Below are 25,717 nucleotides of genomic sequence, written 5' to 3'. Positions count from 1 at the left end.
GCAGCTAGTGAGCAGCTCTTTTTGACTTTTATCCTTTATTGACCAACGTTTGAGTTTTGTTTGTTTTCCTTGAATGGTGATAGCGGCTTGTCTGTCTCTTTTAGTTGAGCTACCTTAATAAAATTATTTAATTTAACCGCTTTGCCTCCTTGACTCCTTTTTCTGACCCAGACACTTTTTGTTACTTCCCCCTCGCTGCCTAGACCCCTCAGGGGAACGTAACAGAGACAAATCCTTTTCACTATCAAAAAAGGACATGGCCACTGCGACATCAGCCGAGTGAGTTGAGGATCACTCCAAAAACACAAGAGTTTGACAGGAAACTGGAGTGTATGTAGTGTCTGTTTGGGCAACTGGAAAAATGAAAAAACCCAAAATATTCAGATATCAAACTTTCCAGGTTTATTTCTAGAATACATCTTTATATCACAACAGTCTCCAAAATGCAGACTAGGATCTGTATATAAACTGTACACAAAGCAAGGCACTATACACTGAAAGAATTAAAAATCAAACTTTTTTTTTTTTGCCTTTAATCAACTCTGTATCTGTCCCACAGTAATGACACCAAGTCATACCAAGAGCTTCATTTGATCAGCAAACTGATCTGTACAGCTGGAACATGAGATGCAAACCTCTGCAACATTTATTATACACTTTATTTTGTTAGGTTTTCAATATCTATTGAGATTTTCCTTTTTTTAAAAAAAAAATTCTACATGGATTTAATATAAATATAATTTATTTTTAATGCACAAACATAGAGTATCATGTAGAGGGAGTTCAGCAGGCTGACAGACCTGCCGACACCATGGCTGCAAGGCTGACAGTGTAAGGTGCTCCTGCTCAAAGTACACAAGTACATACATTAACAGAGTGGGAATTTACATGACTGCCATTAAAACATGCATCCACTCACAATCCTCTCCTACAACCAAAACACATGCCCACAGCTCCTCTCATCCATCCTCATCTGCTCAAGGGTCAACTCAGAAGAGGCAGCCCCACCCTTGGAGTCTCGGAGTTTTCTGATGACTTCAGCAGCGCCCAGTTTTTCATCATTCAGAAAAGTCCTTTGGCTTTCTTCAAGTTCATCTGCTTCCAGCCGGGCAGAGTGCCGAACTCCTCTTTGCTCATCTCCAGGGCTCTCTGTGGGATCAGTCACACTCAGAATCAAACACACATGATGCTCTGCTGCACACGCTGATCGCAAACTCAAAGCACTCAGTCCTGTAGCCTGCACTGTGAGTGACAAACATCTGAACACATTCATGCGTCAGTGAGATTAAACACACATTTGAGCTTCCAAAGTGCTCACATCTCCAGGATTCAGTTCACACGCGTGTGGGTTGTGAGTAGGGATGGGTATTGATAGGATTTTCACGATTCCGATTCCATTTTCGATTCTGTTTAACGATTCGATTCTTTATCGATTCTCTTGTCGATTCTTTTTAAAAAAGGAGAACACACAGGTCGATTAGCTTAGAACTTTGTTTTATCTTCTCTTTGAACAAGATAGAAATTTAGGAGTAACATGGCCTTATGAACCCAACAGTGAGATCTTAAGAGATCCACAGCCTACGGCTCTTCAATGGGGTGTCACGGGGTCCCCAGGAAAAAAAAATTGTAAATGTAAAATAATAAAATAAATATTCTTCTGTAGCAATAACAAAGTATAACATAACTTATTCTGTAGCAATTACACAAGAATATCCAGTAATGTCCCTGCCTACAATTAAACACATTCACTTACCGAAAATCAGGGCAAATGGGTGCAAGTCTTTTACCACAAACTTAGTCACTGCTCGGTGACATTCGTCTATCCTGGCCTGAAAGGAGACGCTACCGGTAGACTGCAGCGAGAACTGCCAGCCAGACTGTCTCATCATGGTCACCTAAATGCAGCGCACAGTAATGGCAGGTTTTGTAATAAGGCAGATCGCGCTAACATAATATGCACTGTTAGTTGATTATTCACCTGCCGCATTAACGGGAGAGGACGTGCAAACGTTACCGCTGCTCCTGGGTTGAGATTCACGAGTCCGGAGTGGAATTAAAAACACGACATTCATTTAAGGTTATCGCGTGTTTTGTGAGCAAATGCTTTTGCATATTCGTAGTGTTTCCTCCCTTAAATGAAATATCTACTTTGCAAGTATTGCAAGTTGCCCTGTTGTCATCCGTTCTCGTAAAGTATAACCAAACTTTTTAGCGTTTGAGCCGCTTAGGCGCCCTGCCAGGTAAATGACGCTCCGCAGCGTGGTGACGTCATTCGGGGCGACTGGAATCGATAAGGGAATCGTTTGCAAAAATGGCAAACAATTCCAAGGAATTCAAACAGTGGGAACCGGTTCTCAACAAGAACCGGTTTTCGATACCCATCCCTAGTTATGAGTGAACAGCCTGTAACCAAACATGCTGTAGTAGAAACACGGTGTTAGAAAGGAGAGAAAATGGGTGATAATGCTGAACAAGGAGTGAACATCCCAAATCTGACAACTCACCTTCCCATAAGCCCCCACACCCTGGATCAATGAAATAGGTAAGTTCATGAAGGGACAAAAGGAGCGAGACATGACACCATTAAAGACAAATGGAAGAAGTTGGAGAAAAGGAATGAAAAGAGGAATAAACAAGAGAAAATCCTTAAGAAAAAACAAACAGAAGTGAGAAGTAACGTCCAGCTGTCCAGCTGTTTAAAAAAGGCAAACTACACACTGGCTGCAAAGATGCATGACCTCAGCTGAGTCACAGATAAGGAAAAGACAAGCAGAGAGGATAAGATGGAGAATCAAAAGGTGCAACAGCAGTACTCATGCTCTGGGGAAAGTTGCTAACATTCTGGGTCATTAAACCAAACCAATGACTTGAAAGACAATTTCCCTGAAGTGCTGACTGAGCTGTAAAATTAGGGGGCGATCCTGTCTTGGTTCATCACAACAAGCAACTACAATGTACTGTATGCAGCACTTCAGTAGAGGTTTGTACTACTTTTTGTTGCCTATGTATGAATGAACTTAAAACAACTTAAAAACAAACAAACTGAGGTTCCTTCCTGGTGCTTCCCCACCTCCTATGACAGATTTTCTGGAAAATTCAAAGGCAGCTCCTGAGTGCCTTCCCTAAGTGCCTGTCTTGTGCTCTCTTGCAGTGTTTTACAGTAGTGAATACTAACAGCCAGAGTAGTCTAAAACTACAGACTACAGTCGATGTAGTCTGTGTTGTGACCGGCAAAATAGAGTCCAGAGAAACTCTATGAGGACACAAACTTATGTGGCTTCAGAGCGTGTTTCGGTAGTAACATTAGAGCAGAAGCAAGCTAAGCTTAGCTCGTAATGCCCAAGTTACCAGGTAAATTAATGCTGACCATCATTACCTGGAGGGAAGCTAATACAGCCCATCTGGCCAAATTTAAAAGTGGAGGGCTGACATCAGCAAGTTATTTGATTCATGGTGGTGAGCTAAATCGACCCAAGGCTGTCGTTCTTCTGACTGAAATAAGCCAACACAGACCAACTTAAAAAAAAAATATTGTTGTCAGCTTAGTTGGAAAATGTTTTCTTAGAGACTTCTTGACAAGTCATTTAGTCATTCAGTTCTAAAAGGAAGCAACCTTTAAAATAAAATCACAGGCTCTTTACACTGGACATTCTTACCTGGAAGTCCTCATCAGACAAGTAGACCTCCAGGCGGAGGGGGTCCACTCCCTCAGGCAGCGGCCGTGCTAGGAGATCTGCCAGTGGATATGTGGTCTTACAGAGCCGGGCCAACACATCCTCAACCAGAATAATCTGATGATAAATTTCTGCCTCCTAGACACCAAAATGATAACATAATTTTTTGAGCTGATCTCCAGATGGACCTGTATGCGAGTCTTTGACTTGTGCACTATTTATTTGTGCTTCATATATTTGATATTAGTACGTTTGGTCCACACACCCGCTCAGTGATCTCAGCGATGTCCTCTCTGTGCTCCCAGCTGGGGAACATGTTTGTGAAGGTGAGTGGCTCCAGACCAGCATGGATCAAATATGCTTTGGGAGGCTTCTTCTCATTCTTTTCTGAGGTGAAAAAAAGCAAGAAATTTATTTTAAAACAGGCAAACATCCTTCATTAACATCCGAGATTTCATTTATTTATCTGGGTTCCAAGATCCTGGGGCTGGTTTAGCAAAAATTTCCACAACTACTGGATGGGTTTTATATTTATTAGGAAGAAAGTGGAATACCTCTGCAGTACTGCAGAACCGTCTCCATGGCACACTTTCTGTCCGAGTCCCAGCGGATTCGGGCCGAGCCAGTGCTTTCACTGTCCTGAGGCCACCAGCCCTGCCACAGGTACACCTCATGGTGGTTGTCTACCAGGAACAGGGCTGATAAATAGGTGGGGAAAAAAAAAACAAGATGATCACATCTGGTATGCATCATTGTCAGATTTTCAAGTATTCAGTTAAGTGGTCGTTTTTGTTCAGTGTAGCGCTGGACATGACTGATGGATTTGTCCTAACAGTTGAAAACCTAGACAGAAACCTTCCTGCTGGCTCTGGTGAAAACTCTCAGCACACACTAAAGTTGTCATTCCTAGCATTCATGGATGTGCCTCAATCTGTATCCCTTCACAAGCGTTTATGTCCTTAAGCAACTCTTGATTGGCTGGTGATTGCAATGACCATGTTGGACAGAACCATTCACCAACTAACCTTTAATAGCGTGCACTACTACGCTGTTATTATTCAAACAACTTGTCTTGTTTTGGAGCATCTCCCAACCGAGGGCTAGACAGACTAGTTAGCTTAACTCTCTACAGACAGCTGCATGGTAAGGTAGGTTAAAATGCCAGGTATCACACACAGTCCTCCTTCCCCTCCAGTCATGTTAAATAACAAAGCAAACTTATCACTCCAGCTAGCAGTGATGGAACCCTCTTTCCTCTGGGCTCAACTGTGCTTTGGAACAAAGTATCGAGTAAAGACACCAGGCCAGCTTGTTTTGCTTGAAAAGTCTCCAGCAATGGGACGTTTCTGCTCCAAGTGTAGCCTCAAGCAATGCTGAGGTCTGCACCCTTACTGGTACTGCTGAGATAAGCTTTTCTTGCAAAAACAAACAGCAATTATACAGAGAGAACCCCAACAAGAAGACAACCTCCTTTGAGCAAGCGCTTCACAACAGTAGGAAGGAAAAACTCCCTTTTAACAGGAAGAAACTTCTGTCAGAATCAGGCTCATGGGGGAACAGCCATCTGCTGCAACCATTTGGGGGTGAGGGAAGGACGACAGGAAAAATTATACCAAAAAGACAAAAGTGCTTAACCTGAATAATGATTGCATAGTAGTGCAAGCTACTTAGTTGGTTCTGCTCGACATGGTTGTTGTGGTCACCAACCAGTCAGCATTGATGTAATAAGATAAATTGTTTACGTGGAGTATGCAAGGACTCGCACCCCAGAGTGAGGGATCTCATGCATGTCATTCTGAGAACTGGAGTTATGGAAGTAACCTATAGGGAAGTGATTCTGGCAGGATACCCAAACTTGCATTACAAACATTTAATTTCTCCTTAATCACACAGCCCTTTGAAATTCTACTACCTTTCCAATTATTAAAAATATTTGGTCTTCTCTGCTGAGTTTAGCTGAATTTCTAAAGTTGTTTTCATATTGAAAAAACTTTATCAACCATGTCCAAAGTGCGACCCTTACTTGTAGCACTCTGCTGATCTCATCAGCTGCATCCAAACTTAAAATCCTGAGCACAAGTTGACTGTAACATTCCTCAATAGACAAATTTAGAAAGTTTTTGTCTGGACTTGTGCTAAGAGATTAACGCTGCTTCAAAATGAGTGCAGACACCGTGTGTTTCTACTGTACCTGGTTGGGAAGCTGCATACAGGTCCTCCTGTAGGAAGGGCATGGAGTTGACCTGCTTGGGGTCTCTGGCAGGATAGAGAAATTCCACAGCTGCAAACTCTCCTGAACTGCTGCTCAGCTGGTACAGATGAGGTGTGAAATTAAACCTGCCTGGATCTGAAGGTCAGAGGGAGAAACAGACAACAAAATGACAAATTTACAGCTGAAAACATTAATAAAATAATTAATAAGTACAGTTACTTAAGTGCTGTGTGTTTGTTGTGTACTGTACTAATGCACATATGCTTTTCTACTACATTCTAAAATCTGAATCCTATGAACAGCTGTGAAATCACAGCAATTCACATTTTTTTTATAGCTGGATGAATTCAATGATGTAGATATGGGATGGATTAATATCATTGCTGGATTTTCCTTTTGAAAAGAAATTTACAAATACATTGCTCAAAAAATAAATGGATAAAAGGAATACTTTGAAAACATATCCGATCTGACCATATCCCGAGGATGCCACATCCTTTGATGGAAATGAAAACTACAGTATCAACCTACACACAGCTGAAATCAAAGACAGCCTGAAAATTAAAGTGAAAAAAATGATGCAGCAAGCTAGTACAATTTGGTGAAATTTCATTGGAGCAACAATGGTACTCAATAGTTTGTAAGAATAAGAATAACTTTATTTATCCCGAGGGAAATTCTTTTGTCATGTACATGCTCAAAGCAGCAGGAGAGACAGAGGAACAGATAAATAAGATATACAATATATACAATAAGAATGTATGACCCCTAAATGCTGGTATGCATGCCTGGCAACGTTGGAGCATGTGCCTTATAAGACAATGGATGGTGTCCTGGAGGATCTCCTCCCAGATCTAGACCAGGGTCTCACTGAGTTCTTAGACAGTCTGAGGTTCAACCTGGTGGCATCGGATAGACCACAACATAATGTCCCACAGATGTTCTATTGGATTTAGATCAGGCGAGCGTCGGGGGCCAGTCAATGGTGTAAATTTCTTTATCCTCCAGGAACTGCCTGCATACTCTCACCACATGAGGCCCAGGACTCAGAATACTTAATGACAGTCAGGGTGTCATTGCCATTTTGTTACCGTTTTATGGTATCATGTGACAGGAAGATGATCTCATGGCCACAATAAATGTTATATTTAACAATATTATCCGTATTCTCCATCAGAAAGGGACAATAAAGAAACAATATTATGTGAGGCTGCAGTGTTTGGACTTGCAGGCACAGATGAAAGAAATAAGTCGATGGATCTGCACTAAGTGTTTAGCTTGTGATATTTTCTTAACATCAAAAAAAAGGTGAATTCCAGTTTTTATTATTGCAACATGACATGCATTTCTGGAGGTATGACGTGAAATAATTCTGCCCTCTCACACTAATTAAATTCTTTCCAAAGCTTCCCAGATCTGGATCCATACCATCTGTACACGTTATTATGTCATGTATACTTTTCTAAGTATTAAAACTGCTATAGATGATCAAGATATGCACTTGACTGCTGAAATGACTTTTTTTTTTTTTTGGTCGTAGTAAGTAATAGAAGTCATCAGTTAATTAAAAACACTAAAAATATCTCTCAGGGGAATAACCTCTGAGCAGATACGATATTTACTAGTTCAGTGGAGATGAATATTGAGTTCATGTGCTCAGTAATTCCAGGAACAGAATATTTCTGACAAAACACAAAATCAGCACTCTTGCCTTTAATAATTTATTTACTGATGTTTTAGAGGTCCCTTAAAGGTAATCAGGAACAAACTTTGGGCTTAATAGACTGAAAATCTACTCTCTGCTGTCATGAGTTAAAATAGCATTATATATTATAATGCATTATTTTATGCTAAAGCTTGATTTAAAATCCTGCTTTGAACATACACTGACCACCACAGCTTAAGCTCATATTTACTAGTGATACTATTCAGAAATTCCTGAAATAATTTCACTACAATTGTGAATGCAGGACTTTTACTTGGAAAGGAGAATTTTGACAAGTGTTCCCACCTTGCAGCATGCAGTCGTAGGCTTTCCTGTCCCGCCTCCCGAGGGCTTCCCAGAAGCCCGTGGGCTCTGCTCCCTCATCACATTCCTGGATGGTGACCTTGCTGCTGCTGTGAAGGCCGGCTTCCAGAGGACAACTGCAAAAAACCAGAGTGTGTCAGACTACGGGGTCAACTGAAGTCCTGACAAGGGGAAAACAGAGGTTTGCACTCACTGTTCTTTGATCTTATTGGCAGCAGTGCGTGCCACCTCCCGCGTGTGCACCTGAGACTTGCAGCCATGCCACAGGTAGATGAGGGCCTGGCTGACGCTCAGCAATACCATGGAGACTCTTGAGCGCAGGCTGCTGCAGTGACAGGCGACCTCCAGCAGATGGCCCTCTACCTCCACCTCCCCACGCACACAGTACAGACGCCAATCATCTGAGACAAAGAGGGCAGACGAACGGAAGTGAAGGAGATGGCCAAGTTATTTGGAGGTGTTTAAAACGAAGAAATTAAAAGCTGTCCACTGCAGTAAGCTTACTCTGCGAATTTTCCTCCTCCTCTTCCCTCTTTCCTGAGTGGATGACCATCCCTCCCTTGAAGCACTGTAGGAAACATGGAGGCTCCTTTCCCTGCTGGACTTGAACCTAAAGAAAAAAAGATGTCAAAGCAATCATACTCCCACAAAATGAAACTGTAGACTAAGGAAGGCAGGAAACAAATTTCTATTACATGCAAACTTGGTCTTTCAGACACTCTTGTTGTACCTGTGCTCCACGCTCTTCATCCAGCTCGACCGTCATGAGTGCTGATGTTCCTTTCTCGCTGACGGTGGAGTTGCGGCCCTGCCAGAAGAAGTAGCAGCACTTCTCCTTCCCCGCTCCTGTCGTCTTCAGCTGCTCCGGGTTTTGTCTCTTCCCAACTGTAAGGGAAACATTCATCTGAGGACTGTGTCTGCACACGGCCACAAAACCACAATTCATGAACATACATGCTACCCCTCAGCGTCCTAGTAGATGCACCTGTGATATAAATGTGAAAATCCTAGGCCCTCTGACCTTGAGGTTAAAGTCATCAGGATTCAAACTCGCCTGAGAATTTTAGTAGATCTACCTATGGTATGAATTAAAAAAATCCTAAGCTGACTTGTTCGAGTTATGAAGATCCGAAATGATTGTCATCTCTTCTGAGCTGATGAGAGGTTTTTGTATCTGCAGGCATGAAGCTGGTGTGTGACTCAATGAACAAATGAGCTCTCTAATAAATCGATAAATGTCTGACCTGCTTCGAACTTGGCAAGTTTTCTGCAGAGTCCTATTTTAGGTCATTCGAGTAATGCGTGGTCTCAATCTTTTCAATGTTGCTAGGCAATAACCACAAAGAATATAGCAGATTATGTAACAGAATAACAAGTCAAATATAAATGTCTGTTTCTGTATCGATATTCAGTCAGTGCCCTTTTCCAAAACTCTTTGACAGAGACCTGGCGCTCGTGAATCGACATCTGGGGGGAATTCCACAACAGCAATGATACTGCTGGAAGTACAACTTCCAGGAGAAATACAGCTTCTTAAAACCCTGTTCTGAGGCAAAGGCAGCCAAGCAGCCTTTAATCAGATGTGACTGGTGATTTTATACATCTGTTTTTCATGTCTTGGTGGACGTTTAAATTAAAGTTCATTTAGATGCTGCTTCAACATAACCGCTCAAATATGGTTCTGAGGTATTTCAAGAAGGCTGCGCAGCAGTGAGACTGATTTATAGACGTTTGATCAAAGCCAAAGATATCACAGACCGACTGTCACATAATTCTTCTGATTTTGGAATAGAGTATAGACCATAGTCAGACCCACCTACAAAGCACCGAGTGATTGTATGAGTGATTAAGACCATCACCTTTGCTACTGCTTATATTCTGAAAGAGGTCCCCATAAACAAACTAAATCTCATACTATTCTGACCTGCTAACGGCATGTTAGTGTGGAATTTTGGATGTAGCTTACAGGATAATATTAGTAATAATATACAAGTAGTATTACAGAATTGAGTATTGGGAAAACAGTAGTGTACCACCATGGCACCAGGCACAGCACTACTCGATTAAAACATAGCAGACAGGTCCAGCATAACCACTGATTTTCTGTGGCTGCATCTAAAACTGATCACAGCAGTGGCAAAACCAACTATTTCTTTCCTCCTTGTACTCTCCCCCTCTTGTATTCTAACAAGCATTTAGTTTGTTTAATCTGTAACAAAAAAAATGGAGTTTGTGGTATTCTGCTTCGCAAGTCAAGAGCAGCAGCAGGAGCTGAGTCAGCTTCACTGAATCTGCAGACATTTGGCTGCGTGGTACATAATTGATTTCACCAACAGTCCTCCCCAAAGGTGTACTCTGGTATTCTTGGAAGTACTCGGAGTGAGTCAGAGAGGATGTGCTATGTGGTTAAATTGGCCTAGATCTGCAGTAACAGACAAAATCAAGGCTCCTGTGGTTCTGTGGTTTAGGTAAATTAGAAATAAATGTATTAGTATTGTAGTCAATACTACAACTCACTCAATAGGACAACTTTTAGCAGTGGAAAAAGCAAAACATTATGTGCAAACTGCATACAAATGAAGAAATTATAATAAACATGACTGATACACTGTCTCCATCACTCCATTTGCTGGCCGGTTTGAATGATTGACTCTTCTAAACACATCCATGCACAAGTGGTAGATTGGACACCATAAGCGACTTAGCTAGCCCACAGTTGTTACTCCCTCCACCTTGGGATCTCTATCTCGTGCTATCAATGTCTGCTGTCATTGTTCTGTTCAGTGAGGGTCTGCTGATCTCTGAACTCATACTACTAAATGTTACTGCAGAGGCAATAACCAGTCTGTTTTGACAAAAGTGGTCCTTTAGGAATGCAGTTAATCAACTACTGCTAAATTACAAGGTTTACAATGAAGGTGTAATCTATGAGCTCAGCACGCACCAGCAGTGCTGACCATGTATTTCCACTTCACTACATAGGTGTCACCCTCGTGGAACTGGCCAATGCTCTGGCGCGGCAGGCGGCTGTAGTCGAACTCCAGGATGTGCCACACCTCCACTGCCAGAGTGCTGATCTCGTAGCTGCGCCACTCCTCTGCCTCCACCAGGCCGTAGCCCCGGCCCACATTGAAGCCATCCAGGATGGTGCAGACGGGTGTCTGATGGAGGGTCAGCATCAGTGAGGCATTGCATGCACTGGGCTGATCACTGCTGGGCTGCTCCTGGTGAGGATTGAAGTAGAAGAAAGAAATAAGTTTGTGCTGAATCTGCTGAAGCATGTAACTCCCACAAAAAACAAAGAATGAAGACGTTGGTAGAATAAAGTGTTTGCTGATACCTTTTGATCAGTACTGTGATCGCTGCTGTTTTTTATGGGACTGGGAGTTTTTCTGGAGTCGCTCCAGTCCAGGAACTTTTCTTTGAACAGGGTGGTCTCATTGTGTTGAGTCAGTCTGCCAAACACTGCCCAATCAGGGCGACCCTGGCCTTTTCTACATGTGAAGCGGACACAGTGTATACATGATACATTACTATTAAAACCAATGAAAATGCCTGAAACACACTCCTGCAATGTCAGTGAATTTCTGAAGCGTTACTTTGAGCAGAAAGAAAAATTGGACCACAAAGAGAAAACATGACCGTCTCTTTCAGGTTATCTGATATAAGTGTATTCTTTAAAGCTCTCTGCACAAAGGACAAAAACACCATGTGTATGCAGACTTCCTGTGATTGACATTCTCAATATCTGTACATAACCTTGCATCTAAGCTGTAGTATGTGTATCCATACTTGGGTATGAGTGGGTTACACTCTCCTGGGTCCAGTGGGTTGATGTCACAGTTTGTATAGTCAAAGGTGCCATTCCACAAGTGCTTCGCCAGCTGGAAAGCCACCTTCCTTTGCGCCAAAGTCACTTCCTTCCCGTGCCAAATGTACATCTCACTGCCAAAGTCAAAAACTAGAACCTGCAGAAAACAGAGAAGGTGGCGTTTTCTCAATAGCATTGGTGTTTTTATCACCACTAGAGGGAGCCAAAAGTCATTTTAAATCTTACATGCTTGCATATGATTTTAAAACTTTATTTTAGATTTGAGATGGATTTACAGTTTGCAACAGTTTTAACTTAATTTGTCTCACCTCCTTAGGATTGAGCAGACAACAGCGAGGCATCTTGGCCCAAAAATCATCATCTGGGACCAGTTTGTCATCCATCAGGCGATAAATGCAGTTGGTCTCCACAATGGCGCCCTCATACAGCTCATCTTCATCTGGCGTTCCTGCAGCTGCAAGAGCAAACACGGAGGCATTGGATTTCATGTTATTGAAACAGTTTCTTGGAGTTTTTCACTTTTGAATCCTTACACTGATAACTCGACTGCCCCCCCAGGATCTTCCAGAACTCCTTGACAGCATGGTTTATTGTGTTAATGCCCTCTTCAATGACTTGGACATAGTTGGCTCGACAACCCAAATCTCTTTTGCTCTGGATGAAATTGGCCAACTCTGAAGCCTGAAAGACAGACGGGGACACACACACACACACACACACACACACACACACACACACACACACACAATGCATCATAAAAGCACAAACAAAAAAGTAGAAACAGTTGGAATAAAAACATGACAAATCTATTAATCATTTTAGAGAAGAAGAACTTCGCTGTCCTCTAACACACGAAATAACTGTTAGAATATAAACTACCAAAGTTTATGAAGTGAGCTAGAATGACCCCATGAAAGCTGTGGACACTGGCTCAGAACAATCCTTTGTGTCAGATTTAGGTCACTAGTTTATTCAGCTAAAAGGTCATCAGAACACACACACAGCTTCCTGAGTTATGCCACGGTTGCTTCCTCCTAACACATCCTGCACTTGAAGCCCGTCCCACATGCAGCAGTGAGACTCTTATACCACATGATTTTAGTTCTGAGAGGGCTGTAAATTCCCAAATAGTAAGTATACTGCACTCAAATCTAAGCGTACCAACAATAAGCTGTTTTCTAATCACCGTTTTGCAGCGCTCTGAGACGTAACCCACCTTGCTCTTCTCAATGACATTGGCAAACTCTCCGATCCAGATAAAGCAGTGTTGTGGTGTGATGAGCAGGAAACAGTCGCCGCTATTCAGGGAGGATGCTCGTGGCTCCACCAGCCGGGTCTGGATGTGCCGGCGGCCTGGTTTCACACAGACACAGACAGGTAGTCTGATTATCACATTATTGCACTTGCAGTAACAGGGCAAAGATCTGTTAGTCTCACCACTTCACCACATATGTTATCTACATTTAACTTCTAATTTTCCTTATGCAAATAAATAAGGGCAGCAAAACAAATATTTGTTAGAATTTTATGATTTTAGGACGCTTTTGGCTTATAAGAAACTAGCAATGCTTAAGCATACCCATCTACCAACCATCAGGTTGGGACAGCTAACCTCCAAGCAAAACAGTGACCCCAGTGTTGAGGATTTACTCTGAACTACAGACAGCGGGCTTTAGAGGAGTGGATCAGCCTGGGGCAGTGTGAGGCACCCTGGGGCAGTGTGAGGCACCCTGGGGAGAATGATTTGGAGCCACAGCTGTCACCAACAGACATAAGGAGGAGATGCACAGATACCAGGAATAGACCAACTCTCATCTCCAGTTTTAGATATCCTCTGGTCCTCTGGAAAGGACACCCTTGAAGAAGCATCCTCCAGAGCTTTGTGTGAACTGGTTTTTGTTTTTCCATCCTCTTAAACGATTAATTGTAGCAGCTGCTAAAGACTCACTGACTGCAATTTAAAAATACTGAGCATCTTTACTGAACACACACAGTTTATTACCTTGTTTTTTTGTACTACAAATTATTGCCTGGAATTGTTTTCCACTCTACACCAGCTGCACTGTCTTTATTTTATTTTATTATTTTTCTTTGGCCAAACACATTGAGCAGGCAGCACACAGTTTAGCATCTTAGCAAGACGCTGCCAGGTTAAAATGTGGGATTAATGGAAATAAACCAGTATGAGCATGAGTGCTAAGCCTAAAATGTGAACCTGAATAAAACAATGAAGAATCACAGCACATTAATCAAAGAATTTCTGAAAAATTGCAGAAACCGAAGAGCTATTGTCTTCGCTTTTAACAAAAGTATGCAAGTATGGTGCAGTGGACTGAATAAAAAGAGAAGTAGAAGTATTCCTGTTGTGAGGGTAGGTGTTTCTGTACATTTAGTGCAGTGTTTCCAGTATATTTAACTGACCTTTGACCTGCAACAGCATGAGTTTCTTGTAAGGCACAGCACTGTTGTTGGACATCTGCTCTGAGATGTTGACGCTGCGCAGGTTGACGTTGCTGAAGTTCTCCTTGCTGGCCAGACCGGCGAGAGCCACTTCAGAGAAACCAGAGTTCTTATTCACTGCAGGAAACAGAGCAGAGCACAGAGAACCGTCATGAGACTGCAAGAAACACACATAAGTTTAATTCATTACTCTTCATTCTTATACAGCAAAGACACCTCCACCCAGTACACACAGTCATGACCACAAAGCTCCACTGTGTCTCACTACAGCAGGTACTGAAGGTTTAATGCTATGAGAGGAGGTGAAGGAGGAAGTTACACATCAAAGAGTGTGGGTTCTTTATCTTCACAGTCAAAACAAGCTGCTGAGCACGTGCAGCTCGTAAACAAAGCTGACTTTTCCGAGGACTGCTCGGCACAATAACAGGAAAGGGACATGCATGCAGGTCTGCTCACATCCCAAAGCGGTGTGCGTGGGTTCATTCAAAGCAAGTGGAGAAGGTTTTAGAGTGCATGATACAAGTGAGCCTTTCTATATGAGAGTGATGCTATATTGCCCTCTTTTTCCATAGAAACACTGACTCAATTGGTCAATACATGTCTCTGTCAATATTAGGGGCAAGATATTTGCATTTGCTGATAACATGAATGCACACATCACAGGGAAGAAGAGAGACGAGATTTTTGGCCTCTTTGTGCATCTGTCAATTTCACCAGTCTCCCACAACACGGCACAGTTTGACACGCAGGAAAGGCAGTGTCCAATGCGCCTGGCAACAACCGCAGGAATAATAAATTACAACAACCTGTTGGTACTTGGACAAATAGAGCATCGTGAAGGAGACTATATATTATTTTAAACAGCTGCTCCTCATCCATCCTCACTTACTCTTCTCAGCCTTCATCCTTTTGCTCTCCAGCAGGCCGATGTTGAGCCTCTGCTCTGTGTACTCGTGTCTGATGTCCTCCCTGGCAGCCAGCATCTTCAGAGGGTTCCTGGATGACTGGACATTACGCGCTGGGCGCACTGCCCGCTTGTGCTGTACCATCTCTGAGGTCAGCCTGCAGAGAGGTCAGAGGTAAAGGGTCACAGTTAACAGGAGCAAGTCTCACCCTCAGTGATGAGTCAAAACTACATCAGGCATCGAGAGCTTACTTTGGCACCTGGGGACCAAAGATGGCATCAAAGTCGTCATCTATCTCCAGCTTGTTGGTGATGGAAGGGAGTTCCTCCACTTGGCGGTAGAACTTGGAAAAAGTTTCGTCTTCGAGGGTCATCACTTCCTTTACCTTCTTCTCCGTCACTGTGATGGTTGCTTCTGGCAGTCCAGACACTGAGGACAGACACAAAAAGGCGACTCTTTAAAAACCACAAAAATACAGATTTTAAGACAAAAAAATGGAAATTATTCACTTTCTTTGTGACTTTTAACCAGCCTCACAAATAACCACCAACCATTCTGCGTAAGGGCTTTATCTAACACATAATTACACAAATTGACTTTCATTTGAAAGCTGAATGAATGAATGAAAGATGAATATTTATCAGATTGTCACACAAGCCCACTCAGAAACGTCTGAGTGAAAAGATCGAAGTTTACCTGGTTCTTCAAAATTTAAAAAGAACAGTTTTGCAGCAGGTCCTGAAAGGAAAACCAACTGCTCCATGTCAAATGTTGCTTTTGTAGAAAATAGTTTGATATCACTTGTATTGTCTAATGATATCAAGAATAGATTGTTTCTGCAGCTATCTACATGTAAGCATGCACCATTAATGCTCATGTGTCTGTGAAGGACTCACTTTTATTGTTGAGCTTGCCCAGGAATGACTCCAATTTGTCCAGCTTCCTGTCTGACTCCAGGTTCAGATCTGGCATGGCCTTGATTTCTGCACACGCACGCACGCACGCACGCACACACACACACACACACGCACGCACACACACACACACACACACACACGCACGCACGCACGCACGCAAGCGCACACACGCACGCACGCACGCAAGCGCGCGCGCGCACACACGACAGAGCCAACAAAGCGTTTGATTTGAGGTGAAAAGGAAAGCGATGTGAGGTTCTGCTCGTACATGTCACGACTAATGTTACTTCTGTTGACTGAATAATAAGTATGATGGAAAGTTACAGTCACAATGCCATGAATCTAAACATGGTCATAAGCACTTCCAAGGCCACTGAATGTGAACTCTTCAGCAACTCAGACTCATGCACATTAATCCAGGTGACTGCCTTCCCCTGGACTACGTTCTATTAGGCTTTACAAGCCAATCGAAGTCTCACAGCAACATAAGTCACATTAGTGTTGGTGATATTGGTGGTTTGGATGAGCGGCGTGATAAATGGCAAAAAAGACAAAAAGACTAAACCTTCAGTATGAGACATCTGTTCCATGTCTTTGGAAAGAAAAGCAAAAACAGAATAACATCAAAAGTACACATTTAGCACCTACGCAACATGAGCTCAGAGGCTAACGAGGTAACAAAGTCGTGTCATTAATTTAAATCAGATTTAACTAATGGCTGAACCCTTAAAGTCCTGAAAAACCCTCCTGAAACCATCTGTTAACATGAAAGCAGGGTGACATGCTCTAACAGGGAAACACAGGAATGAAGTGCAACTGACCATCCTGTGGTTTAGAGATGGCAATGTTGCCATTCTTGGGTTTGGACGGCACAGGAGTCTGAAGAGCAGCAGGGGAGGCCAGACCTGCAGGAACAGAGACGTACATATTCATGTAATGACTCAGGTGCAATCTGAAGGGGAAGGGCTGTTTGTGACTTTAGTAAAAACACAAATTCATTCGTTTTCATAGTTTCACAGGCGGATGCAGTACTATCAGTTTGTAGGTTCACACAGAAAACAACAGGTGTGGGTGTCTTTACATGTGTTGTATGTTACAGAGCTCTGGAATAATAAGCAGGACTAGTTAATGAAACTGTCCATCATTTGCCACATCAGGGTAAGTGCACAGCTAATGGGTAAGCTCCAACCATTAAATCATTTTCTGCTTCAGCGAAGGCCTTGGAGCAGCTACTCTGGCCTGATGGAGGGAAAACGAGAGTCATTTTCCCCAAGCGCTAGTTGTGGAGCAAGCTTTTTTTTTTTTAAGGATTCAGGACACAGAGCTGAGGCTGAAGTTAACTCTTTATTGCACTGCAGCAGTGCATAACAAGCACAGGTATGCCAGTGGAAAGCGAGTGTGTTTTGCCCTCTCACCTTTCTTCACCATGCGTGCAGCCACAGTGAATTGGGTTGAGTCATTGGCAGCTCCGTGGCCCTTGGACTTCCAGGCTTCCTCTCGGGCCACGATCAGCTGCTTCCTCTCCTCAATGGACATGTGAGCCTCGATGCTCTGAGACTCCATCTCAGCCTCTGCTAACCTCTGAGAAAAGAGGGAGGACAAGTCAGTGTCAAATGTAAGAGAACACTTCTCAGGTGCCTTACTGCATCGTTTGTAATGTGCGATGCATTCCAGGGAGCATTTTGTGAATGGGTAACCAATCGTGTCCCTGCATTTATTTAAATGTCCTTCATAAAAGTGCTTGCTATACAAACTCAAAGCCCACAGGACAAATATGGCCCTTCACAAATTGTCATGTGGCCACAAAATCATGCAAGACTATCAATAAATTTTACCCTGCTTAGCTGAAGCTGCACTATGATCATTAGGCACCACATTTGTGTCACACAGAATTTTAAACAGCGTTTCCTCTACTTTCATGGAAGTAAACAGACTGTTGATAATAAAGTCAGAAAGTCTCCAGAGACATGGGAGACCGAATGCTTCTCGGCATCGACCAAAGAGAGGCCCACGGATCCATTTGCTGAGATATAAACTCAGTTTTTCAAATAAGGGCCTCTAATTTTATTCTGCACGTCAGCAGAGGTTTGGAGTCATAGAGGTGCTGCAGGAAGCTGCTGAACTGTAATGCAAAATATGTGTTGGATCCAAATAGCGATGAAGAAGGACGAATCACTTAAACTGCAGTTTATTCACAGCTTTCAGGCATTTATGCACAGAAACTTGGTGCCAGAAGATTTGGGTGTACAGTGCAGCTAACTTGCTCTGTTAAACCTGTAATGTAAAGACGATGATTTTGTTTAAGCACCTTCAGTCTCCTACTTGCTGTAATATTCAGGCTTTTAATTAACACTGTGGTCAGCAGGGCTGTGAGGTGAGGTAGCGATGTTGTTGGGCTAAATGGCACGGCTATTATGAAAACTTTTTCTGGACTTCTTAGTGCCTGGATGTGGGTTTTATTTGGACAAAAATCAACATTTTGGGGAAATGCCAGATGTGATTCTCATTTTCGAGTGTGGCCTTTGAGTTTGACACCCCTGTTCAAACTGCAGTTGTCACTAAAATCTACCCATCAAAATAGACACAGTACTGCATCTTTTGCAGTCCCTGTGTTTAAATGTTTCCCACACTTATAAATAACAAAGTGCCCAAATACACAAAGACAACACACACAGCAAATGAGTCTGTCGTCTCACACAGCGCTAAAGTCATTCACCTCCATCCGAACAATATTAAGAAATGAAATGTGACTGTGTGCGTGTTTAAAGTGACTCGTGACAGTAACATGGAAGAAATCTATTTAATATAGCAGACTGCAACTCATGGTGCCGATCATGACTGGAGCTTTGATTGCTGTGTTTGTGTGGAGGCTGGCAGCGGTGAGTGGGAGGGGGAGGAATTGCCCAGAAAGCCGTGTATAGTTTCAAAAGGGTCACCTTCCGTCTCCAGGGGTGTTTTTCATCCACCTGCACGGGTCTGCGAGATCTGATGGCCTTCACAACCAGAGGGATGGATGAGGAAGGTAAGAAAAGATGAGGATTATGGATGAAAAGATGGAAGAAAAGATCCAAGCTCTGCACAAGCACAAGAAGCTGCAGGGGCTGCCATGCCGGCCCTGTGCTGATAAAGATGTGTGACTTATATCAATATCAGTGTGCTAGTGCCTGAATGGTTTTGCCTCCCATACACCACAGTGGATTTTAAATTAAAAAAGTGCAGACTTCAGCTTTAATTCACTAATTACCAGTTCATTAATTAACCATTAGGACATTTTTATACAGTCTCAGTTTTTCAGAAACTCAAAATTAAATGGTGGTGTACAGAGGCAAAAATTAAATTCCACCACTGTCCAAATATTTATGAACCTGAGAATAGAAGGAAAACATTAATAGTGCATATTAACCACAGTGATGTGGCTAAGGAGTAAAGTTGTAGAGTAGGGTTTGTAATGTGTGAGTTTAGTGAAGCAGGTGTGTGAGCAAGTACAACAAGCAATGTAAGGCAGCAAGACCTGGTGACACGTCCTACCTGACTGGCTGATTCGGTTGCATTGTAAGGAGGCTCAGGAGGAGTAGAGAAAGTAGCAGCAAACACTGGCTCCTATGGAAGCCACAGAAATAGGAAATGTACACATACACATGAAGGGGATGATCAGGAGTATTGCAGCTGCAGGGGTGTCGCTGGGATTTTAGAAACACTGGCGTCATGCGAAACAAGGCTTTAATGTATCAGTTTTCTAGTTACATGTAGTGTGAGACTCTCTGCAAAAACAACTGTACAATGAACTCTGCGGCTTCGGAGATTTTTCAACAAGTTTCAGGAAATAACAAGTTGTGTCACAGACGAGGCATTGGGATGATCTCAGTTTGGGGTTAGAGGCTCCAAACTTACAGCAGAAAGTCTTCATTCCAGAGTGTGGTGACCAACAAGGGAGGGGCTGATGAGGAGCTTGACTCACATTAGTAAGTAAAAGTCAGGGTATTCTAGCCTGTGTCATATTCAAGGGAGTGTAACAATAAAAGATAATCTAATTTAAAGTGCAGTTCAGTTACTTTAAAGAAACCTAGTTTTGCTGTCAAATTACAACAAAATACAGCATTTAGACTCAAACCAGTCAGGTGCGTCATATACCACTACCATTCATTCAGTCTGGTTCAATTGTTGCGGGTAAGTACTGTGTATAAGACAATCTGACCTCATTTGGTTGAATGGTTCTCATTTATTACCAAAAAGCTATTGTCTCAGTAGTGTTTCCCCAAGACGTACAGCTGCCTGGTCTACTCTGTATTCACATGTGCACAACCATGCTCGCTTAGCTGATGGTTAACTTCACAGTGAGGGTTTAACTATCAGGCCTGAATCAGGCCTAAAATGAGAGCAGGAAAAAAAACATTTTCTCCTGGACATTTTGTTTACTTTTTCACTAATGTACCATAAGCTGAATTTAAAGAATCATGTCATGTTTGTGTTTTTAGAATTTAAAAATTTCCCTTTAGTGGTTATTGATGGTTTTCCTCACTTTTAAATCATTCTTTCTTGTTATTTGTATCCACCAATGTAACAAACACATTGTGCAAACAATACACATTAATAATAAATTAATGAAAAATCCCTGCGGCCACATTAATATTACCAAGGACATGCCCAGCCACAGCCCTGAACCACTGGAACAGAGACGAAACTGGAAGCAGATTGGAGCGCGCCGAACTGACGCTTGAGATTTTAGACCAACTTTCAGACAAATCTTACGCCACAAGAAAGATTTGTCATAAATGTGAGTCGATTAGAGAAGCAGAGGTTATGTGGTAAAGTGAATATGATAAATGGGAAATTTTAAACTCAATTAAATTAGATTCATAGTGTAAGACAGAACAGGAAATTTTAACACAATTATAAACCTGAAACATGATGAGCAGTGGTGGGATGAGGAACACAGCATAATTACAACAATCAGAATGATTATTAATACAATTTTTCCTTAAGACACACCCACACGGAGTTCCACCACCACTACCACCAGAAACACACACGTAGCTCTGTGTGTTCCACCAAGGCTATACCTCTCAAAAGAGTGAGTTTCCAGGTTACAGGAAACAAAGTTAAAGATGGAAAAATTGGAAAACTGAATGCATTTGACACATACGTGCACACACGGTTGCTTTCTGCACACGGGCCTTACCCAAAGCTGGTCGGACACAGCAAACTCGTCAATCATCATCATCGCTTCATCATCCTACAGACGAGCAGCCAAAGAAAAAGGGACAGTTCCCAGCATTCATTTCACACACAGGCCAAAGCACATAACACCCGCTCCCTGTGAGTCTTTACAAATTCTATACTCCAGGTATGACATTTATCACGTGGGCGAATGCTTAATTTCTAGGTAAATATCAAGTTTGTAGCATGTGTGGAGTAAAAAGAAAAAGTCCATCAAAAAGCTACGTTGTCCAAACAGCCTTTATTCTGCTCTACTTGCTGTTTTTCACTGACTCTGTTCTGTATCTGCTTTATCTGTAGTTTTGCACTTCTTTGATTCAAAACAGGAAACCTGCTGAATCATATCTACTCGCTCGGATGAATTGGAGGATGGAAACAAGATGAAAAACATCAACTGCCCTTCCCCTTGACCTGGACTCGGCCATCACTTCAAGTTGATTAAGTCTTGAAAGATTTCCCTGATTTGATTAAGACATCATAGCTTTAAAAAAAAAAAAAAAAAAGGCTCCTCAATCACAGTGTGTCTGATTGCAGACGATGAGCCAAAGCTACATAGGCAAAGTACTTCCTGACCTTAAATAAACTACTAACCCAAAATGAAAATATGTATGTGTAAAGCTGTCGAGCTGAGCAAACCTTGATAAGCTGCTGGAAACAAAAACAGCTGTGCCACAGCAGCTGAATATGTCTAAACAGAGAGGTGCGTGTCCTGTGCCTGACCTAACCCTTCCTTCAAAAACAGAAACGCAGTCAACATGCAGAGGAAAGAAATCAGGTTTATTTTTTTATTTAAAAAAGAAAAAGTAAAGGACATGCAAGCAGAGACAAACAGAAGAGTGAAATTTTACATGTAACATGCAGTTAAATAGAAACAAAGGCCTAGCATGACTAAACATAGAGGCTACATTTTACAGTTCAGTTCGTACAACTCTCACGTGTTGCTGACAGTTTGAATACTTTTCAACTCTCAGAGAAAAGTTAAACACCCTACAAAGTGCTCTCAGCTTTTCTCTGAGGGGAAAACCATCTCAGTAAGTGAGTCATTCAGGCAACAAATAGGATTCAAATCCAGCTTAATTAAGCTTCTTTAACCTTGATAACAAGTATAAAACATATAAAGCAAAACGTCCAAATATGGAAGTCAAAGGATGCAAATACTGATGTTCAATCATGTGTTCCAACAAAGTTTTTATGAGTGACTGGCTACTGTTTCCAAGATGTTCAAGTTTTTACATTTTACATTTATATACACACACTCTTTACATGAGATTTAATCATGACTGATTAATTCTCTCATAATATTTTATCTTCATAAAGAGAAACAAGACTCTTAAACAGCAGGATTATTCTATGCCAACTCCCCCAAAACTTATTTAGAGACTTGAGAGGATGTTATGACTTACAGAAATATCCATTTCAAGTACCAGGTATACTATCATAAGTACAGTTATGTATAGTTTATTACATGGCTAAATGTATTAATTATTACTACATTAATTCATGCGGGGCTAAATTAATCAGAATTAAGTGAATAGCTTAGGAAGAGTGGCCCTATGAATATTATAGCAAGCGTGCTTTCCCTTTTGCTACTCCAGAAATGATTCATCACAACGCAAAACTACATTTGTGATTGTCAGCCTCATAAGGAATTGGGATTTTATTATTATTATAAATAGGGTTTCACTATCTATTAGAAATCTGATAAGCTAAAATGTTGGCTAATGTAAAAGTTACCTAAGTATTTGAACTGCATGCATTTAATTTCACTGTATTTATGCATTTTCGGCCTAAAATCAAATTGGATTTTAAAGGTTTATGCATGAATGACGTATGCAAAAATTAGTATCCCAAAAAGAAAGGAAAGAAAAGAAAAAAACGTTCATGATTGAATAGTGGCAGCCGCAGGCTTCCATATTGAGGAAATAAAAACAGCATGCCCCATGAAGTATTGTGTGACTGATCCAGACACCACAGTATGTATTCTACTGCCAGGATGGAATACATGCAGATTATCTTTTGATACAGTCCAAGAACAAAAACATGCAACAGCTGCTTGAGACAGAACAGAGAAAAGAGAAAAAGATCAAAAGACACAGACAAAAACACGACCTCTCTGTTTAGAGATATTGAAAATTGTTACCATGTTCCTTGTAGCTCTGTTCTACAGAAGTGATTATTTAAAGAGTATCAGTCTTTGATCAGATTTTTTTTCTGTACACGTCAGCAATAGAAGATCGACAACACCTACTGAGCAGCATGATCTCAGAGGCTGACACAGGAAATACTTGCTTTCGTAATGCGGCAGAGTCGATCAAATCAAATTAACCAACTCACTGCATCGCTTCTGCATTCAGGTCTCGTGGACATAAAGTAGCAGAGTCAGTCATGAATGCATGCTGCTATGACTACGTGCAAAAACATGAGCGATACAAGGGACAACCTCAGGCTTCTCTGTTGAAGTGTTAGTTCAGCAGTGAGTGCTCACGTCAGGTGGTTACCTTCTTCTTGAAGCTCTGCTCCACCTCCCAGAATTGAGCGTTCTGCTCTGCTGCAGCAATCTTCACCACATCCTGCTTCTTATTGATCCTGTTCCTCCAGTCCTCCTCGCCGCTCTTCTTCAACAAGGCGACTCTGAGTGGGGAAGGGGAGAGGATCATGGGCTGTAGCATACAAATAATGTTTTTCAGTTGAGTTTTTTGTAGTTAGAGGACACGTTTCAAAACAAAGAACCGCAATGAATCCTTATTTTGGCTAGGCTTTCAAATCTAATCCAGAGCATTTATGGAAAACTTGAGCAATTTGTTTAATAGGTGAGTTTTATGAAGATGATTTTGAGACACTTTGTCAAATGTGACATGACAAACTGTATGTTAAGGATGGCACAAAAACAATTACATGCTGTGGTTTGAATGAAGAGCCACTGAGTTTGCAGCTACAGGCAGACTCTTTATTTCCACATGTGCCGAAGAAACACAAAACCTTACTTCCCCAGAGCTTTTAGCCTAACCTGTCACAACAGTAAAGCCAACAAAAAGCAGCCATGCTCCTTTACATTTATGAATGAGAAGACAGCAGACATTAAACAGAGGCAGTTTGAGAGCCGTGGAAGTAAACAGTGTACAGACAGAGCAATGACAGCTCTGATCCACTTACACATAAACATTGATTAGAGAAGCCAGTCAGTGTAACAGGAGCTGGGAAAGCAACTCAAACCTCAAACTTGAATTTTTCATCTTTTTAATAAGGAAAACTGGGATTAGGTTTAAAGTACTTGACAAGTCTAAAAACCTAAATGTGAGCAAGAACAGGGGCTCAATTATTGAGCTCTCATCTGTGAGCTGGGGGCAGACAGGACCAATATAAGCAAGAGGTCAGGGTCCTGGCTGTGCCCCACTTGCCCTCCATCACAAGCACCCCTCTGTGACCCAGCGAGGAAATGTCCTGTTCTGCCCCCAGGGCTACACAGCGAATGCAAAAACAGGATGAAAGCAGCACTGAGTCCAACTTGCAAGCTGTATCTGGGATACAGACCCTTGCTCCAGAGAAATGCTTTGAACGTGGGAACGACACAAATTAGTCAAGACATGGTCAAAGAGTCAGCTGTAGGAGAAGCACAATAACTGGTACAGACTCCACACGCTTTAACACCAGTTTACATGCAACTTTATTATATCATCAGTCAATTTAGAGCATGATTAGTGTCCTATGTTTGCCAGTCAACTAGCAGGAACAGCTCAATTATCCCAGTATGACATAACAGGACTTATGTAAGGATTTGCTCGGGAATCCAATACTCAGCTTTAGTTTTGTTATGTAACAACAATGAAATGTAATTAAACTCATTCAATAGAAACAAAAATCTATAGTTTCTCTATCATAGCCAGCATTTTGCTTCTGTTAATACTCCAGACTTCATCCCAGGAAGCTCAACAGTAAAGACTAAGAAAAAAACCCTAATACCCTAAAAACTCCTTCCGCTTTATCCTCATGATGTAATTTTCAGTCATCACATTTCATCCATTCTTAATTCAAAAGTTAAAGAGTTGATCACAAATGTGTTACGACTGATGGCCATTCATAAATAATAAATTAAAAAAAATAGTAAATATATATTAAATCCTATCCTAACACACTTCCATGCTCACCTCTCTTTGATGGACATGTGTCGGGCCATCATCCTGTCGCTCAGTTCGTCTCCCTGCTCAGGCTCAACCGGGCCGGCTGGGTGTGCGTTGCTGTCCGTGTGCAGGTCCGCTGCTTCGGGGAAGCCAGATGCTGCTCTGGATGTTACCACAGTGGATTCCAGCAGCTCTGTGAGTGTGAGCACACGCAAATAGTGAGAGGAGAGAGAGAAAATAAATAAATAAAATAATTAAAAATCAGTAACTCAGCAGCAACACCATAAACATTAACAGTGACAGGTTTAATGACCTTTTGAAAACACATTAAAATACATTAACTGAGAATCGCT

General features: G+C 41.9%; 1 protein-coding gene across 16 annotated transcripts in view; it reads right to left on the bottom strand.

Annotated features, from left to right (window-relative positions):
• Window positions 1-379: 379 nt before the first annotated feature.
• Window positions 380-25,717, bottom strand: part of svila (supervillin a) — an 81,587-nt gene continuing 56,249 nt past the window's right edge. For 10 of the 16 annotated variants that reach the window (XM_019362954.2, XM_019362955.2, XM_019362943.1 and 7 more), the window contains 27 exons: window positions 25,392-25,557; window positions 23,745-23,877; window positions 21,209-21,262; window positions 19,558-19,629; window positions 18,966-19,022; window positions 17,445-17,610; window positions 16,851-16,934; window positions 16,009-16,095; window positions 15,364-15,541; window positions 15,097-15,269; window positions 14,169-14,324; window positions 12,964-13,100; window positions 12,281-12,428; window positions 12,056-12,201; window positions 11,708-11,883; window positions 11,256-11,409; window positions 10,860-11,139; window positions 8,646-8,800; window positions 8,420-8,525; window positions 8,109-8,316; window positions 7,898-8,031; window positions 5,866-6,021; window positions 4,229-4,372; window positions 3,940-4,061; window positions 3,657-3,812; window positions 2,505-2,525; window positions 380-1,149 (listed from right to left, as the gene is read on the bottom strand). In XM_019362954.2, the coding sequence (XP_019218499.1) occupies window positions 1,063-1,149; window positions 2,505-2,525; window positions 3,657-3,812; window positions 3,940-4,061; window positions 4,229-4,372; window positions 5,866-6,021; window positions 7,898-8,031; window positions 8,109-8,316; window positions 8,420-8,525; window positions 8,646-8,800; window positions 10,860-11,139; window positions 11,256-11,409; window positions 11,708-11,883; window positions 12,056-12,201; window positions 12,281-12,428; window positions 12,964-13,100; window positions 14,169-14,324; window positions 15,097-15,269; window positions 15,364-15,541; window positions 16,009-16,095; window positions 16,851-16,934; window positions 17,445-17,610; window positions 18,966-19,022; window positions 19,558-19,629; window positions 21,209-21,262; window positions 23,745-23,877; window positions 25,392-25,557 (3,656 nt within the window). In that variant the 3' untranslated portion in view covers window positions 380-1,062. The remainder of the gene's footprint in view (window positions 1,150-2,504; window positions 2,526-3,656; window positions 3,813-3,939; window positions 4,062-4,228; window positions 4,373-5,865; window positions 6,022-7,897; window positions 8,032-8,108; window positions 8,317-8,419; window positions 8,526-8,645; window positions 8,801-10,859; window positions 11,140-11,255; window positions 11,410-11,707; window positions 11,884-12,055; window positions 12,202-12,280; window positions 12,429-12,963; window positions 13,101-14,168; window positions 14,325-15,096; window positions 15,270-15,363; window positions 15,542-16,008; window positions 16,096-16,850; window positions 16,935-17,444; window positions 17,611-18,965; window positions 19,023-19,557; window positions 19,630-21,208; window positions 21,263-23,744; window positions 23,878-25,391; window positions 25,558-25,717) is intronic. The other 6 variants (XM_019362945.2, XM_019362947.1, XM_019362946.1 and 3 more) reach the window with 6 other exon arrangements.

Source organism: Oreochromis niloticus, linkage group LG9, assembly GCF_001858045.2.
Source record: "Oreochromis niloticus isolate F11D_XX linkage group LG9, O_niloticus_UMD_NMBU, whole genome shotgun sequence".
NCBI lineage: Eukaryota > Metazoa > Chordata > Actinopteri > Cichliformes > Cichlidae > Oreochromis > Oreochromis niloticus.
The sequence above is the reverse complement of the archived record's forward strand: the minus strand, read 5'-3'. Positions and strand labels throughout refer to the sequence as shown.